General features: G+C 63.3%; 3 protein-coding genes across 8 annotated transcripts in view; 1 reads left to right on the top strand and 2 right to left on the bottom strand.

The window, feature by feature from the left end:
* Window positions 1-445: 445 nt before the first annotated feature.
* Window positions 446-4,881, top strand: PAQR6 (progestin and adipoQ receptor family member 6). Of its 5 annotated transcripts, none has more exons than XM_027048699.2 (8): window positions 446-572; window positions 1,806-1,881; window positions 2,307-2,434; window positions 2,510-2,715; window positions 2,837-2,963; window positions 3,354-3,450; window positions 3,529-3,679; window positions 3,983-4,881. In XM_027048699.2, exons 2-8 carry the CDS (start codon window positions 1,831-1,833, stop codon window positions 4,255-4,257), a joined length of 1,035 nt encoding a protein of 344 aa, XP_026904500.1. In that variant the 5' UTR covers window positions 446-572; window positions 1,806-1,830; the 3' UTR covers window positions 4,258-4,881. The 5 variants fall into 5 exon arrangements, with proteins under 5 accessions (XP_026904500.1, XP_053065656.1, XP_026904503.1 ...); XM_027048700.2 differs by lacking the exon at window positions 446-572 and adding an exon at window positions 1,065-1,210; XM_053209682.1 differs by lacking the exon at window positions 446-572 and adding an exon at window positions 1,193-1,225.
* A 154-nt stretch (window positions 4,882-5,035) lies between these two features.
* On the bottom strand, window positions 5,036-5,934 carry BGLAP (bone gamma-carboxyglutamate protein). Its single transcript, XM_027048704.2, has 4 exons — window positions 5,801-5,934; window positions 5,613-5,651; window positions 5,447-5,516; window positions 5,036-5,301 (listed from the first exon to the last, which is right to left on the bottom strand). Exons 1-4 carry the CDS (start codon window positions 5,868-5,870, stop codon window positions 5,172-5,174), a joined length of 309 nt encoding a protein of 102 aa, XP_026904505.1. The 5' UTR covers window positions 5,871-5,934; the 3' UTR covers window positions 5,036-5,171.
* Window positions 5,935-7,307: 1,373 nt separating this feature from the next.
* LOC113596236 (solute carrier family 25 member 44) overlaps window positions 7,308-16,843 on the bottom strand; it is a 32,242-nt gene continuing 22,706 nt past the window's right edge. For both annotated transcript variants that reach the window (XM_053209679.1, XM_027048703.2), the window contains 4 exons: window positions 10,690-10,795; window positions 9,966-10,066; window positions 8,884-9,079; window positions 7,308-7,756 (listed from right to left, as the gene is read on the bottom strand). In XM_053209679.1, the coding sequence (XP_053065654.1) occupies window positions 7,703-7,756; window positions 8,884-9,079; window positions 9,966-10,066; window positions 10,690-10,795 (457 nt within the window). In that variant the 3' untranslated portion in view covers window positions 7,308-7,702. The remainder of the gene's footprint in view (window positions 7,757-8,883; window positions 9,080-9,965; window positions 10,067-10,689; window positions 10,796-16,843) is intronic.

Genomic DNA, 16,843 nt, shown 5'->3' with positions numbered 1-16,843 from the left:
GCACGTCAATGTGTGTCTGGGGAGTCAACGCGGCGGGCAGTTCCCTTGTGCTTGAACCAGCGTTCAGTAAAGGCCTTTGCTCTGGTCTCTGCCCGGCCCTGGCTGCTGAGAGGTGCTCTCTGAAGTCATAAATCAGGTGTGGGGTTCCGGTGCCAGGCCTCAGGCAGAGCCACCTGCTCCTGGGAGGACCTGGCACCCGGTGCAGCCTGGTCTGAGAAGATCGCGTCGCCCTGGCGGGGTCCCAGCTGGGGTCCCAGCTGGGGCTCCAGACGGTTGTGGCCGCTCTGGTCTCAGTGGGCTTGGGTCGAGCTGGAGGGGCCGGCTGTGTGCAGGAGGCCGAGTGAGCTGCCTGCTAATGGGGCGCCCCCCCCTCTCCCCGAGCTGCTCCCTGGGGGCTGGACAAGGCTGGGATTGTTCCCTGGCTCCCTTTTGTTTCACTCGCCGCCCAGGCCTGGCCCGCCTGCCACTCTCCCTTGCGGCAGCCTGGCTGGCGGAGCCTGGGACTCTGCCGGAGCGGCCCTGGGCCCGTGGACCCACAGGCTTGGGAGCGCCCCCTCCCCCCCGAGCTCTGGGTAAGGACGCTCCCCTGAGGCTGTGACACCCGTTTTGGGGACCGGAGCTAGGGCGACTGCTCCCGCCCTTCCTCTGTCTCCACGCCTCCGGCACAAACTACTCCAGAGACCCTAGGCCCTCCCGCAAAGGGGGAAAGGGACTCTGCGGGGACCTAGGCCCCGGCGTGTTCCGTGTTCGCTGCCACCCGTCTCCCCGGGGGAGGTGGGGAGGTGGGCGGCGCGCAGGATAGGCCACACCACCCCCATCCCACTCCTGGGGGCGCGGGGGTGCCCTCGGGGGCCTCACCTAAAAGCTCAGCCAGGGCACGGGGATCGGAGACCCGGCACCCGGCTCAGGGGCAGAGGGCCTGGCAGCAGGGGAGGCTGGGAGGGGGGGGGGGGCGGGGACCCAGCAGCGCCGGGGTCCGGCGTGCGCGCGGCGCAGACACAGCCTGGCCCGGCTGGCGGCAGGAAGACGGGCGGGGCTGGGCCGTATTGTTGCAGGGAAGTTGGGGCCTGGGGAGGGAGGGTCTTACTCTCTCTCCCCCGGGGCGGCTCCACCCGCCCGGCTGGCCCAGCCCCTCCACCGGTGCCAAGGAATGTGCCTGGGAGAGGCCGGCGGGGCGGCAGAGCCGCGGCCACCCGGAGGCGGCGCGCAGGTCTGGAGCCGAGGGGTACGGGGCTCAGGAGGGTCGGGGACCCCGGGGTACGAGCGTAGTGTTTAGAGGAGAGCCAGGCATCCCGGTTCCTCGCCCCTCCCGCGGCCATCTGGCCTCTCCAGGAATTCTTCGCCAGCGTCATAAGTTTCCTCTGTTCAGCCAGGCTCTGCGGGCCGAGGGGCTTTCTGATGGTGGCACGGGGGTGCCGGGGCCCTCCCTGCGCTGACCTCCACGAGTCAGGGTTCTCTGGGGACAAAAAAACTGGGGGCGGGGGGCCTACATCCAGGGTCTCGGGCCACTCACCGAGGCAGCCTTCCAAATGGGGAGGATCCTGCGCTCGCTCTGTCCTGGGCTGAGGCTGAGCAGCCCCTCTGGGGAACCGAGTGCTCCCGGCTGGGATGGAGAGTCGGGGAAGCGGGGCCGCCCCCCCTCCCCGGCCTGCGGGAAACAGCTCAGTGGCCAGCTCCCACCCGCACGCACGTAGGTGCCCACAGCCCACCCCGGGGCCCGGTGACCAGGCCCGGCCTGGATCTGGGTGAGAGGGGCCTGCGGATGCGGAGACCTGATCCCCCCTCACCCTGCACTTTGTCTCCAGGTCAGCGTGGAGGTGCCGGGTCACCATGCTCAGTCTCAAGCTGCCCCAACTCCTTCGCATCCACCAGGTCCCTCGGGTGAGGGGCTTGACCCATCGACTCCCCCTCCCCAGTGCCGACTGGGGCAGAGGCTCTTCTCTTTGAGCCGCTGGGGAAGTCCTTCCTGCTGGCCGGCTCGTCCCTGCCGTCCCCCTGCTGAGGACCTGGCTGGCAACCCCCCCCGGAGCCCAGGACGCTCCTCCCTCCAGAATCCCCTCCTTCCTCGGGGCGCCCAGTCTGTGCCGCCCCCCTCCCGCCCCCTCCTATATGGTCCCCTCCACCGGCTGGACTGTTTCTCATCTGCTTTCTGGGTATCTGCCCGTGGTAAGATGGGGGACGGTCGGTTTGGCTTTGAGGCCTTTGCGACCTCCAGCCCATTCTCTTGAACGCTGCTTCCGAGAGCTCTCGGCGAGAGAAAGGGTCGGACACAATGACGCCCCTCTGTCCCACCCGCCACCGCACAGGTGTTCTGGGAAGACGGCATCATGTCAGGGTACCGCCGCCCCAGCAGCTCCGCCCGGGACTGTGTCCTCAGCTCCTTCCAGATGACCAACGAGACGGTCAACATCTGGACTCATTTCCTGCCCACCTGGTGAGGGGTGGCCCGAGGGGGTGCGGGGCGGGCGGGCCGGCAGGCCGGGCGGCGGCCTGAGCACCTGCCCCGCAGGTACTTCCTGTGGCGCCTGCTGGCGCTGGCGGGGGGCCCGGGCTTCCGCGCGGAGCCCTACCACCGGCCGCTGCTCGTCTTCCTGCTGCCCGCCTGCCTCTACCCCTTCGCGTCGTGCTGCGCGCACACCTTCAGCTCCATGTCGCCGCGCGCGCGCCACATCTGCTACTTCCTGGACTACGGCGCGCTCAGCCTCTACAGCCTGGGTGAGCCCCGCCGGGCCGGGGTCGCTCCGGGGGCGGGGGCGCGGGCGGCGCTCCCGGGGCGCGGCGGGGGGCCCCCCTTCGGGCCTCAGCTCCCGCCCCTCCCCCTCCCCCTCCTCCCCAGGCTGCGCCTTCCCCTACGCCGCCTACTCCATGCCGGCCTCCTGGCTGCACAGCCGCCTGCACCAGCTCTTTGTGCCCGCCGCCGCGCTCAATTCCTTCCTGTGCACCGGCCTCTCCTGCTACTCCCGGTGTGTTTTCGGCCGGTGCGGAAGGGGAAGGCGGAGGGACGGGACAGGGCACCCCGAACACACCAGGGGCGAGCGACGGGGTACCCGCGCCTCGGGGTGGCCGACATGAGTAACAGGGCCTGTGCTTGCTGAGGATGCCACGGAGGGGGGGCGGGGCGCACCCCTCGCCAGCGCCGCGCCTGCGCCGCCCCCTCGAATTCTCGCTACCCCGCCAGAGGAGGCAGGCGTCCGTCCCCCCCCCCTCACAGGTGTGGCCGTTTCCAGAGGGGTCACGTGCCCTAACAGCACTGACATTCCATCCTGGCCAAAGGCCCCCTGTCCCTCTGTGACCGCCACCCCCGCCCCCGCCCGGAGAAAGGATGGCGACCGCCTCTCCCTCCCGCCCCCCAGGTTCCCCGAGCTGGAAAGCCCGCGGCTCAGTAAGATCCTCCGCACGGCCGCCTTCGCCTACCCCTTCCTGTTCGACAACCTGCCTCTGTTCTACCGGGTAAGGGGGCCTGGGGCTCGGACCTCCCCGGAGCCCCTCCCCAAGGCCGTCCCCACCAGCTCGCTCTCCCTTTGCCAGCTTGGCCTGTGCTGGGACCCGGGCCACAGCTGCGGGCGGGAGGCGCTGAGCTCCAGCCACACCTACCACCTGCTCTGCGCGCTGCTCACCGGCTTCCTTTTCGCCTCGCACCTGCCCGAGCGGCTGGCCCCCGGGCGCTTCGACTACATCGGTGAGAGGGGCAGCCGCCCCGGGAGGGGCGCGGGGACCGAGGGATCGAACCGAGGGGCGAGGGACGGAGGAGTGCTCCTGGAAGGGGCCCGGGTCCCGGCGCTCCCCTCCCCCTCAGGTGACCCCGGTAGCAAGGACACGAGGGGCCTCGTGCAGACCAGCTCATTCACTGCTTCGTGAAGGTTTTCATATTCCCACTTTGGGGGAGCAGCAGGCCCGGAGGACGAGGTGACGGGTCCCAGGGTGAGTCCGGGCCGCCCTGGGAATGGGCCGTGTGCCCTGACCTGCCCCACCCTCCCCGCAGGCCACAGCCACCAGCTGTTCCACATCTGCGCGGTGCTGGGCACCCACTTCCAGCTGGAGGCGGTGCTGGCTGACATGGGGTCTCGCCGCGCCTGGCTGGCCGCGCAGGAGCCCCCCTTGGGCCTGGTGGGCACGCTGGCCACGCTGGGCCTGGCGGTGGCCGGGAACCTGCTCATCATTGCCGCCTTCACGACCTCCCTATTTCGGGCCCCCAGCACATGCCCCCTGCTGCAGGGTGGCCCGCCGGAGGGGGGAATGAAGGCCAAACAGCAGTGAGCCTGCCCTGGGGAAAGGCAGAGGCCAGGCCCCCCTCCCCGACCCATGCGGGGGAGGAGCCCAGAAGGGGCACATCGGAGCCTGGGGCTGAGAGTGACTGAGGGGAGGGGCACAGGAGAGGAGGGCAGGGGGCAGGGGGTGCTGGCCATGAGCAGGAGGGGTCAGTGACGGTGCTCTCAGGGGGCTGGGGCAAGTGCTGAGGGTCTGAGAGGGGCAGTGCAAGCGTCCGGGGCTGGAGCGCCCCGGCTGGAGGCTGGGAGGGGGAGCCGCTGGGCCCCGACACCTGGTCCCTTCCTGCCTACGAGTCTCTGCTGAGCCCAGGGGGGTCGCTAACACGACTAACCTAGGCCTGCCTCGCGTGCTTGTTGCGCCGGAGGCCCGCTGGCGCCCTCGCCTCCCAAACGGGCTGTTTGCCCACAGGGATGTGGTCTGTCGGTCCTGGTCACAGCCGTGTGCTCAAGGTGTCCAGGACCTTGGGTCTAAATTTGGGCGTCGTGGCTGATGCAGGGGCTTGTGGGGGGAGGGGTGCTGGGCTCGAGGGGGAATCCTAATAAGACTTTTGGGAAGCTGCTTTCGACGCTTCCAGATGAGGCGAGTACAGTACAAATAAATAAGTCAACAGCGGACTTTGGGAAGCACTTTCTGGGACCAAAGAGCTCACACCGCCCCTCCACTCCCGTCCCCGCCCGCACCTTCCCTTCCCTCCCCTCCCTCCCCTCCCACGCCACGGAAGCCACGGACGTCCACGGCTGGACAGAGACTCACAGCCCCACCAATTCCTCTTCTGGAGTTTATTTTGGAGCAGCGGGGATGCCGGGGGCCCCACACGTGCCGGGCAGGGAGGTCAGGGTGCCGGGAGGGGAGGGGTCCTGGGTGGGGAGCGGCAGACGGCGGGGGGGCGGGGGGCGCCTGCTCTAGACCGTGCCGTAGAAGCGCCTGTAAGCGTCCTGGAAGCCGATGTGGTCAGCCAGCTCGTCACAGTCGGGGTTGAGCTCACATATTTCCCTCTTGGGCTCCAGGGGGTCCGGGTAGGGGGCTGGGGCGCTGACGGCCCAAGAGAGTGGCATCAGCCTCCAAGAAACATGCCCACCCCCTCCGCCCACGGCCCTGGCAGACCCGGGTCCTGGCCTTCGCCCCCCACCCCAGCCCGGATCCACGGCCACGGCCACGGCCACGGCCCAGCACTCACCCCAGCCCAGGGGCCAGGTAGCGCCGGAGCCTCCTCACCACCTCACTGCCCTCCTGCTTGGACACGAAGGCTGTGGAACAGAAAGGCAGAGGTCAGATGGCTCTGGGTCTGGGGGCACGGCGGGCAGCCCCGCAGGCACGGCCCCCCACCAGGCCCTGCCACATACCTGCGCCTCGGCCTGACTCTGCACGGCTGGGCTTTGCATCTGCAAAGGAGAGGGCCCAGTTCACCCCTGCTCACCCCCCCCCCCCCGGGCCTCCCCTCCTCTCCCTGCACTGGGACTGAGCCTGCAGGAGGTGGTTAGACCGGGAGGGCGGCGGGAGGGGAGGCGGGGGCAGAGGTGGGGGCACTCACCTGCCGGGCCAGCTGGGCAGAGGCAGAGCACGGCCAGGGCCAACAGGGCGAGGATCGTCAGGGGCCTCATGGCGTGGCTGTCAGTGGCCGCCCGGGCTGCTGCTGGACTTCGGCTGTTCTGCCTCTCCCGCCAGCACCATTTTATACCCTGGGCTGCGCCCCGGAGGCGAGGGTGGGTCAGGGGGAATCTGCCAGGGCTATTTGGGGGTCATCCGCCCCGGCTCTGTAGGCCAAACCCCAAAGGATGTTGTGGTTGGAGCTGAGCTGCCTGGCCAGGCCTGGAAGTGATGGAGGAGGGTGTGGGCCGCCAGCCTCTGGACAGGCCTGGCCCCTCCCCAAGGGGGTCACCTCAAGTCCCCCAGCCCCAGTCTGAGCACCAGCTGGGTGGAGTAGGAGGGGCAGGAGGGGAGAAAGGGGGGCTCGAGGTCTAAAATAGACTCAAGTAGAGCTGGACTGTCGCTCTAAGACTGTGATTTCCACTGACGGCCTGTGGCAGGAGCCAAACCCCAGGGAGGGAGGGGCCCAAGGCAGCGATGCCCTCGTTCACCCGGAGGCACCCTGCCCCGGCCAGACACCAGGGGGAGGCCTGGTGTGGGAGCCGCTCGGCTCTGCTCAGGCCTCGTGTGTCGGGACTGGAACCCAAAGCCAAGAGAGGTGGGCCGGGAGTGAGAGCAGGACAGCTCTTCTGTCTGGGGCGGTGGGGACCCTCTCCCCTGCGCCTCTGGCACGTGGGGAGGCAGAGCCAGTGAGGAGCAGGGAGAGGGCCCCTCTGCCTGGCCGTACGGCCTCCCCAGTGTTAGCAACTGTGGGGACCTGTCTCCCAAGAGGCAGACATCCAGCCTGAAAAGGCCCATCCCAGCACACCTGGGAGCCAAGTCCCGCTCGGCCCAGCCTGGAGAGGAGGGAGGGTGTTCTCACGCCCAGCCCACCGCAGGTGGGGACCTGACCAGGCGCTCCCCGCCCGCCCCACCGCCCCGTGTTTGGATGCCGCGGCTCCACTGAGCTTAATTCGGGGCAGCAGGTGGCCAGCAAGGGCCACCCTGATGTCCGAGTGTTCCCAGTGCTCCCAGACAGACCGCACCTGGCCTCTCCAGGGTGAGGCCCTCTCCGGGGCCCTGCCTGTACCCATCCCCTCACAGCTGGCCAGAGGAAGCACCCATCCTGCCCGTGGCCGAGCCCCTCCTGATGCCTGGCTGAGCCCTGGCCGGGGAAGGGGGCAGAGCACCAGCTACTTGGAGGGCCCACCCGCTGGCGTGCATGCTCACCGTGTGCACACCCCGGGGGAGGTGGGGGAGGCACAGAGCCTTTCTCACAATGAACCCAGACAGCAAAGAGGGGTGGAACCCAGGGGTCCAGCCTTCTGTGACAAGGCCTTCGCCGCCCTCCTGCACCTGATGGTCGGGTACGGCCTCCCCCCCACCCCCACCCCAGCCAGGGCTCTGAGAGCCAGGAGGGGTCTTGGCCTGGGAGAGGCCCCGCGGAGGAAGCATCCTCACAGATTACAGTGTAGGAAGTGCAGGAAGTTTATTTACGGATGTGGGGAGAACATGGCACGGGTCCGCAGGCTGGCCAGCAAGGGGGCAATCAGTGGAGAACGAACACAGACTCCCCGAGTGGGGGGGGGTGGGAGGGGAGGGGCTCAGGAGCAGGCGGGGACCCGACTCCCGGGATTGGAGCTGCCCAACAGTCCTAGTTACGAGAAAACACGGAAGAATCTGAAGTGTGTGTGTGTGTGTGTGTGTGTTGGGGGGGACCCCAGGGGAGCCCCCAAAGCAGGATAGACAGGCCTCATCCTCCAGCTAATTCCATCCCCACTCAGGGACTGGGCACCATGCCAGTGCTTCTCGGAGGCCAGGCCCTCGACCTCGACGGCCCTCTGCTCCTGGTCCGGCCGTCGCCTCCTCACTCCGGCTCCCCCAGCACAGCCACCAGCTCCTTCTGTTCTCTGTGCAGGGCCTGGCAGCAGTAGGAGGGAACAGACGGATGAGAAAATCCAAACCCTCTGCCTCCGCTGTGCTGGACTCCGGGCCTATGTCCCCCAGGACAACACAGAGGGGGTCTTGGCTCATGTCACAGACCCAGCAGGGGCCCCCCTATTCAGCAGGTGTTCACGGCAGGCTGGGCGCCATGGCCACCGACGCTGGGCCTCCCCAGAGCAGCGCCCATCTTGAATAAGGGTCCCCAAAGTGGCCCTGTGATCCTTTGACCCCCATCAGCGATTTCTAGTGGAGGAACTTTCTTGACCTGACTGTGCTAGTGGCTGGGCCCAGGCTGAGCTCAGGCAGGGACCAGCTTCACACACGCCTCGGGCCCGCAGCGGCACCGGGTGAGGTGGGTTATGAGCAGGGCCCAGAGAGAAGAGTGACTGGCGGCCTCGTGGTGACAGAGGGGGATGGTGGGGCAGCACCTTGCCTGAGGACTCAGCAGGGTGGCCCCAAAGTGCCCCTACACGGCGCCAGGCTGTGGGCCCTGGTCACGAGCATGCTGGGGCCTGCTTCCCCGGGGGCCCCGGAGCCAGGGAGGGGGTGATAACAAGAGGGAAAAGGCCAGCTTCTGGCCCTCGTCCTGCTGCGGGCCCTCCAGGACTCAGGGTCCCGGCAGCCAGGGATCTGGGGACCCGCTGCCCTCCGCCGCAGGAAGGCCCGCCCCAGGAGGGGAGCCATCGGGTGGGAGAGAGGACACAAGCTGGACACCCGGACAGCGGAAGGAGCCCAACGGTGTGGCCACCGCTCAAGCCCTGCTGGCAACCCTTGGCCGGAGCCACCTCTCGAGCCGGTAAGAAAACCCATGTTGTCTCTATGGCCATGCCCGCTCCCTGGGTCCTCAGCCCGGTCACCCACTCACCTGCTTAGCCCCAGGGGACGTGGGCCACTCCCAAAGATTCCCTTCGCCCTCAGAGAACACAGTTGTTGCACAGAGCCCATGTACTACGTGTGCCGAAGGCTCTAGACCTCATCCTGATGTACACGTTTTAAAGCTACTGGGGAGCAGTTGTGTGGGGAACCCCATGTCACCCCGACTAACACGAGGTCGTGGCCCCCTGGGCCGGGAGCCTGTGCCCGAGGGTAGGGCCGGGCACTCACCTGCCAGGCCTGCTGCCGGGCCTGGCCCTGCCGCTGGAGCTCCTGCACCTGCTGGCGCCCGGCCACCACGGCCTCCGCCAGCCGCCTGTTCTCCGCCTCCTGTTTGCGCACGTGCCGCTGCAAGGCGTCCCGCTGCTGCCGGAAGTAGGGCACCAGGGCGCTGCGCAGGTCCGCCTCCGGGTTCCCGCTCGGGCGCCTGCGAGGCCACAGGGGGCACAGGGATGGGGCGAGTGGTGACCCTTTCCCCGGCACACCACGCCCCCCCCCCACCCCCCCCCCCCCGACACCCGGCCCCACGGCCGCCTCCGTCCCCAGAACCACGTGCGCCCACCCCTCAGACACGGGGCTGGAGGGTGGCGTGGGCTGGGGCAGGATGACAGGAAAGGCCCCAGCAAGGGTTGGGTAACAGAGGAAGTGAGGAAGACAGGCCTGGAGGCAAGAGTGGAGGGCGGGGCCTCTGAAGACCCCAAATGAGGGGGGGGCGGGTCTGATGAGCAGCTGGGTGAAAGACACTGCAAGTTCCTCAAAAATATCTTTTTCAGTTCTATAACGTCATTCTCTTAAGTATTCTGGTCACAAAGCATAAAAAAATTGGAAAGTGCAAGAAAGGTGTTTTCGTCGCTCTGGCCTAACGTGCTGTTCAGGTGGAGGGTTGGGGGGAGGCAGGAGCTAAGGGCGCCTCCACCTTGCGCGGGACACCCCGGGAGTGCGGCCCCAGAGGGCAGGTCTCTTGGGTCCAGTTCGCTGCTGATCTCGGGGCATGTGGTGGGTGCTCCCTAAACATTTAAGTGGACGAGCGAATAAAACCCGGATGCCCGGGGCCAACCGGCCCAAAGATCGCCAATCTGCCCTTCCGCCTCCCGCCGGCTATGTGCCCCGCGGGCCAGAGGGGTCCTGAAACGAGTCCCCCCAGGAAGGCTTTCGTCAGCCCGCCCGCGCCTGCATTGGGGCTCCCCTTCCCGGAGGGCACCACACGGGTGGCTGCGCCCCGAGTCTCAGGCGTGTGAGCTCTTGGCGGAAGCCCCGTCGGGATGCTGGGGGGCGGCCTCTTCCCGCGTGAGCCTCGCGGACCACCTTCTCACCAGGCCGGCTCCTCCTGGTCCTTGCGGTCTTCCACGATCTTGTCCAAGGCATTCAAGACGGCTTCCAGGTTCCCCTCTGCTTTGATTTCGGAGATTTCCTCCTGAAGAGAGAGCAGCAAAGGGCTGTAAGGACACCACACAAGCCCACAGTGAAAGTACAGGACTCAGTAACATTCCGGCGAATTCCTGTCCTGTGCCTTTGTACCCACACGCCCTCTTCTCTCCAGGGGACTTTAGTAACGAAGAACAGAAAGTGTAAGATGGAAAACATCTGAAAAGAGCCTGCCCATCACCCTGGGTGCCGCAGCCCCAGGCCCAGCGCACCCCGTGCCGGTGGCACAGATGCGTCTGGGTGCTTCCGGGCCCCCCTGGCGCGTGCCGGCAGGGAGACAGAGCCCTCAAGAGGGATCACGGTCACTGAAAGACCTGAATGCAGCGGCCTCTCTTGGGCTCCCTGTCGTATGCAGTTCTGTTGAATTCAACGGTTTAAGTGCCCTGTCCGTGCCAGGCCCTGCACCAGGTGCTGGAGGTACGAAGACGAGACGACCCAGCAGACAGTCATGATGCAGGAGGACAAGAGCAGGGGTGTCGAGGTGCCCGTCCTTGGGAAGGAAGTGACGGCGGCCACCGTGGCCTGACCACTGGGGACCGGCAGGGGCTGAGTGTACGGCCCCTGCCTGCAGGACCCGAACCAGCACTGCCTGCCGGGCTCCCTGCCACTCACCCGGACAGACGTCTGCAACTGGGTGATAAACTTGTCGTAGATTCGTTGCGTCATCTCAGGCTGCAGCTGGTAGAGGCGCTTGTAACAGTCGGTGAATCTCTGGTAGCTGGTGGGAAGGAGAGCCAGCCCTCAGCAGCCGCCGGGGCGCCCCGCCCCGCCTCCCACGGCAGGGCTCCGGGCCGGGTCAGCCTCACGGCGCTGGTTAAAGGCGGTGGGTGCAAAGCGTCTCGCCTGCACCTCCGGTCATTGCAGACGGCTCAGCCCCACCTGACCACTCACTGCCTCTCCGCAGAGCCGCAGGGGCGCCCAGGGGTTACCCTCAAGGGTGGGTCACGATGGTCCAGCCACTGAAACCACCGGGGTGGAGGGCTTGCTAAGCCTCAGCGCCAGCCGCCTCCCTGGTTTCCAACCAGCTCCCGGGTGACACTGCTGCCGGTGTGGGTAGGGGTCCCGGAGAAACTCTGGTCACTCCAGGCCCCTTGCTGGGCTGGATTAGGACAGGACATGTGGCCTCTGGGAGAGTTTTCCTGCCTCCTCCTCAAAGGAGCCACAGAGGAAGGAACTGATGCCCTTTCTGGAGGACGTGACCGTATCCAGGTGATGCGTCCGGTTCCCGGCCACCGCAGGGGTCTCTGGCCTGAGGGCAGAGTTTATACCCTAAGGAGGCAGAACGGAAGGAGGGCAAGAACTGGGGTCTCTGAGGACATCGTCAAGCTGCCGAAGACGCCAAGCTAGAGTCTGCGCCTCTCGGGGCTGCTCGCTAGTGAAGGGATGGATGCCTCTTGTCGTTCAAGCCATTTCTAATCAGGTCTCCGGCAGCGGCGGCCGGGAGCATCTCGCCGCTACAGCCCTTATAGCCGGAAAGATCGGGGTACCCGGGACGCTTCTGATGGCTGGCCGTCTTGCACAAAGACATGCCAGTAAGCGAAAGAAGTCTCTTGCCTTTCTCTCCCCACTCCTTGCTTGCTTGTCTCTCTCTACCTTCCCCCTCAGGCCCTTCCCCTTCTGCCTATGTCCGTGCTGGCCACCCGCGGGCCACTGGGCACTGGGCGGGAGGGAGGCCACGCGGCCCTCCTGGAGCTTCTGGTAGGGAGATGGCAGCAATCGCAGACACTCGCGAGAACGTGGTGATGACCACTGTGGAGGGCACTTAGAAGGAAAAGGGCCACGGGCTTCAGAGTGTCACAGGGATCGCCATTAAGCTGGGGGCGGGTGGGGGTGGGGGTTCGGTGACAGCCCGTCTGACGAAGCAATGCTCAAATGACCTGCTGGAAGTGTCCACGCCAGTGAGCGCTCAACCACACAAAAGCCCACGTCTGTGCTTGGCTGTGGGTCCGGATGTTCCTCAGCTGTGTGGCCAGGCTGGGATCGGGCCCCTGGAAGCCCGTGCGCAGCCCGCCCCCGCCACCCCCCCTGCCACCGGGACTCACTGCTGGCCCTCGGCCGCCCCCCCCCCCACCCCGTTCCTGCCCCTGAACAGGGGCTGTGAAACAGGTGACAAGGGAGAGCACACAGAGGCTTGCGAGGGACAGCCGTTACATCTTCAGGAGACACAGCCAGCACGGAACACTAAATTATATAATCTGGCAGTAAGTTACGTTAAAAACAAGGTACTAACTATTCAAAACACACGGCTTCCTAATCCTTCCAGCACATTTTCCTTGCGCGAGGCTGTTGGCGGCGTCCCCGTGGAAGCACTCTGTGACGGTGCCCAACCACCCGTCTTTCCGCAGCTCTAGTGAGTATTTACGCCTCGGAAGCTGGCAAACACAGTCAGCTGGGGCTTTGTTTTTGGAGGTCCGGCTGCAAGCCTCTGCCGCCCGGCCCCTCTGCAGGAGGGACAGTCTCTCCCTGCTGGAGGGTACACATCGGACACTGGTGCACCTGGGGGCAAGGAACGGACGACCGGCACCCTTCGCCCTCGGCGGAGCCCTGGGCATCCTGTGGTGCTGCCGGCCCCCCTCGCCACGCAGTCTGTGGCTCACGAGGGATGTGGAGGGACGCAGGACGCCTGGCCAAGCCGGGCTGGAACTGAACCGGGTAATTGTGGCTTGAAACGGGCGCGGCCTGGACACCGGAGATCCTGCTCCTCCTGCCAGCAGCCCGCTGGACGGCAGAGGGTCTGAGCTGAGCCAGACCCCCTCTCCTGGGGGAGCCTCCAGTGCCGCCGGGGAGGCTTTCCCGAGGCCCCGCTGGGCTCAGAGCTCAGTGAGAGCAAAGCACGTTCGCACACATCCCTGGACACGGAGCGCAGGCAGCCACACAGGAGGCCAGTGTCAGGGCACAGGAGGACAGGGATCCTTGCTTTGTATTTTTCCAGCTTGACTGTAGAAGTTGAAGGCTGCGGCACGACGGGGCCTGGCTCACGTGTGCAGAGAAACGATGGCCGCCAGAAGTGCAGTTAACATCCATCATCGTCTGGTAGAGACACAAAGTTTTCCCCTCGTGCTGAGGACGCTCCGACCCCCTCCCCACAGAGCAGCGTGAACCGTGGGCACCACGTGGTACACCTCGGGGTACTCCCTCGTCCTCCAGCCGGACCCTCGGGCCTGTGTCCCCCTTCATCCAACCCCTCCCCACCGCCAGGAGTTCTTTTCTGGAGAGCAGGTGCGGGCCTGGGAATGGTGTGAATGCCCTTGTGAATTTCTGGGAAAAATACTCTCAGGGAGAAGCAGGAAAAGTGATGCATTTCCAAGCGGCCCCCTACCGCAAAGTCAAATTTTGTCTTGTCAGGTAAACTAATATCCCTGTGGGCGGGGACGCCATCTGCAACATCACCGGGATCTCCAGGCTGTCCAGAGCTGTGACCACCCTGCAGACCAGGGGCTGGGGCTGAGGGGAGGCCTGCCCCACCACTCCCAGCCATCTCTCCACCCTGGACCCCAGGCTACTGGGCCCGGGCTACTTGGGCGGAGGAGTACTCCCTCGTGAGCTTCCCCGGTGGCCTCTCTGCCAAGCCCCCCTTTGCCCTCTGCTGGAGTGGTCTCCTGGCCTTGGCCTTCCAAGGGGACACAAGGGGCCACCCAGCTATGGGCTGGGCACTGCACACTGGTTCTGAGGACTCCCGGCCTGTCCTTTTGTCTGGGTCCAAATCCTACCTCTACCACTCATCTGATGAGTGATCTCTGACAAGTTCTTCACCTTTATAAGCCTCAGTTTCTGCCTCTCTCAAATGGGAATAATAACTATATGTACCGCGCCTAGCACATTGAAAAGCTCCATGTTAGCCACGGTTATTATTTTTTTAATTTTTAGAAAAGTTTATTTTTGAGAGAAAGAGAGAGCGTGTGCACAAGCAGGGGAGGGGCAGAGAGAGAGGGAGACCCAGAATCCGAAGCAGGCTCCAGGCTCTGAGAAATCAGCACAGAGCCCGACGCGGGGCTCGAACTCACGGACCGCGAGATCATGACCTGAGCCGAAGTCGGATGCTCAATCAACTGAGCCACCCAGGCACCCCTAGCCACAGTTGTTACTATTAATTTCAAAAGAACGGCCCCCACTTCCCCCTCAGAAATGTCCAACAGTAAGTTGGCTTCCCGAGTCAAGACGTCTCCTCCCCTACAGAAGGCAGGCGCTTGGCAAATGCATCCTGGTGGCAACCCTGTGGCAGAACAACACACTGGCCCCACTACAGAGAAAAGGCTAAACTGTGCCCTCCCAAAGGGTTACTTTTGTTATCAATGGAAGTTTCCTCTTCAAAACAAAGATGACTATATTAACTGGTTTTAATCTATTTTTTCTCTTATACTTAAAAAAAATTTTTTAAGCTTTTTTTTTCATTTATTTATTTTTGATAGAGAGAGACAGAGCACAAGTGGGGGAGGGGCAGAGAGAGAAGGAGATGCAGAATCCGAAGCAGGATCCAGGCTCTGAGCTGTCGGCACAGAGCCCAACGCGGGGCTCAAACCCACAAACCGTGAGATCATGACCTGAGCTGAAGTCGGACACTTAGCCGACTGAGCCACCCAGGTGCCCCTAAGTTAATTTTTAAGTAATCTCTATGCCCAACGTGGGTCTTGACCTTACAACCCGAGACCAACAGTTGCTCATTCCACGGACTGAGCCGGCTGGGCATCCCTCTCTCTTAAATTCTTACTCTGCAACGTCTGAGGCACCTTCACTGGTTTTGAAATGCTTCACGGAAAAAGCATTGCACTTACTGCACTAAAAACTCACTGCAAATTGAGTTATCACATAAGTTTAACTTTTAAAAACAACTGACTGCAAAATATTTAAGCCCAGCGTCCAGCCCTCCGTGGTGTGTTAACCTGCCCGCCAGCACCTGTTCGCGGAGTGGCCAGCAGAGGGCGCCCGGTCCCAGCCCCGCCCCGCCCCCCCTCCGGAGCCGCAGCCGGGCCGGCGGAGCGCCCGCCCCCTCGCCCAGGTGCTTCTCTGCGTGCTTCTGCACTGCCCTGTCCTTGGTCCGGGCTGCCACCCGAGAAAAGCTTCCTGGTGACAGCACCGGTCCATGATTGGCGATAACTGCGGCAGAAAGTTATCCTGTAAAAATTAATCTTAAGGCTGCCGCTGGCTCAGTCGGGGGGGGGGCATGCTTCATCTCGACCCTTCATCTCCGGGTGAGTTCGAGGCCCACCTTGGGTGTAAAGCTGACTGTAAAAAAATCTTAAAAAAAAAATCCTAATTTTAATTAGGTCTTTAGGTTTTTAGGCCCCTTGGGCTAACCTAACTTTTTATTACTTGGATTCTTTGGCAACTGCTAGAAGCTTAATAGTGAGAATCTGAAATTGGGATACTTTTCTGAAAAAGACTTTTTTTTCCAATATGATTTTTACTTGTTTATTTTAGACAGAGCATGCACAGGGGGAGAGGGGTGGGAAGGGGGGGCGAGAGAGAGAGAGAGAGAGAGAGAGAGAGAGAGCATGAATCTTAAGCAGAATCCACACTCAGTGGGGAGCCCAACCTGGTTCCATCCCATGACCCTGAGATCATGACCTGAGCTGAAATCAAGAGCCAGATGCTCAACCCACTAAGTCACCCAGGTGTCCCTGAAAAAGACTTCTGATTTGATAAATATTTGCATGCAGATAAAAATGTCCATCAAGGTAAGTCTACAGTAGTCCCCCTTATCCACAGGGGTACATGTTCCAAGGCCCCCAGTGGATTCCTGAGGCTGCAGAGGGTATTGAACCCTACATACACTATGTTCTCCTCCTATGCATACATACATACCTGTGATAAAGTTTAACTTATAAATTAGGCACCATAAGAGATGAACACCAGCACAAAAATAATTGTTCTATATAACATCCCTATAACAGCATACTGTAATAAAAGTTACATTAATGTAGTCTTTCTCTCTCTCTGAATACCTTATTATTATTATTATTATTATTATTATTATTATTATTATTTTGGTGGGGCAGAGAGGGATTTATTGGGGTCTCCTGGATGGAGCTGGGATGGCTGGGGTCTGGAACTACTCATCGGACGCCAGCCAAGGACTGCATGGACCGTGATAAAGCCAGGAGCAGCATCTGGGGCATGGGGGAGGGTGTTCCCATTGGTGAGGGCGACCTGAGCGGTAAGGCGTGGGTGGAGAGATTATGACCTACTACTGTGGCCAGGACTTTGGTCACCAGATGGAGGTGGGGGGAGTCCTATGACACACCAGGCTCACCCATCACTTGTCAAGGACCTCAGCCACCCAGAGCCTCAGGGAGCAGGTGCACGCCTCCCTGAGGAGAGAGGACGCTGTCAATGGTGGTGTCGGGGTCACTAGGAGGTCTCTCAATATGTGACTGTACTATATTCACTTTCCTCCTGTTGATGAGGTCCAGTGATGAAATGCCCACGTGACAGGTGAAGGAGGTGAAGGATGGAGGCATGTGACAAGCTGCTCTCTACTCCTGACAGTGAGCAGATGTCAGAGGGAGGAGCCTCTGCTTCGGGACCGTGGCTGACAGTGAGTAACTGACACTGCGGAATGCAACTCTGGATAAGGGGACTACTGTATTCGTTCATTCATTCGACAAACACCAAGCACTGAGCACGTGCTAGGCCCAGCCATGGTACAGACCCAAACGTGCCCCAGCGTGGTCCCCGCCCTCAGAGGGGACACTGTTTAAAAGACAGATCAATCCCAAGAAAATGAGGCTGGGGTAGCCGGCGGGTGGGGGGAAGGGGTGGCTTGCAG

Source organism: Acinonyx jubatus, chromosome E4 (assembly GCF_027475565.1).
Source record: "Acinonyx jubatus isolate Ajub_Pintada_27869175 chromosome E4, VMU_Ajub_asm_v1.0, whole genome shotgun sequence".
Taxonomy (NCBI): Eukaryota; Metazoa; Chordata; class Mammalia; order Carnivora; family Felidae; genus Acinonyx; species Acinonyx jubatus.
Note: the sequence above shows the minus strand (reverse complement) of the source record. Positions and strands in the feature narration are given on the sequence as shown.

Coding starts and splice junctions, on each gene's coding strand:
- PAQR6 (XM_053209681.1), top strand. CDS start 1,151: ATGTGCCTGGGAGAGGCCGGCGGGGCGGCAGAGCCGCGGCCACCCGGA. Junction 1,226..1,805: donor CGCAGGTCTGGAGCCGAGGG/GTACGGGGCTCA, acceptor CTTTGTCTCCAG/GTCAGCGTGGAGGTGCCGGG. Junction 2,435..2,509: donor ACTCATTTCCTGCCCACCTG/GTGAGGGGTGGC, acceptor CCTGCCCCGCAG/GTACTTCCTGTGGCGCCTGC.
- BGLAP (XM_027048704.2), bottom strand. CDS start 5,870: ATGAGGCCCCTGACGATCCTCGCCCTGTTGGCCCTGGCCGTGCTCTGC. Junction 5,517..5,612: donor AGAGTCAGGCCGAGGCGCAG/GTATGTGGCAGG, acceptor TCTGTTCCACAG/CCTTCGTGTCCAAGCAGGAG. Junction 5,302..5,446: donor TACCTGGCCCCTGGGCTGGG/GTGAGTGCTGGG, acceptor TTGGGCCGTCAG/CGCCCCAGCCCCCTACCCGG.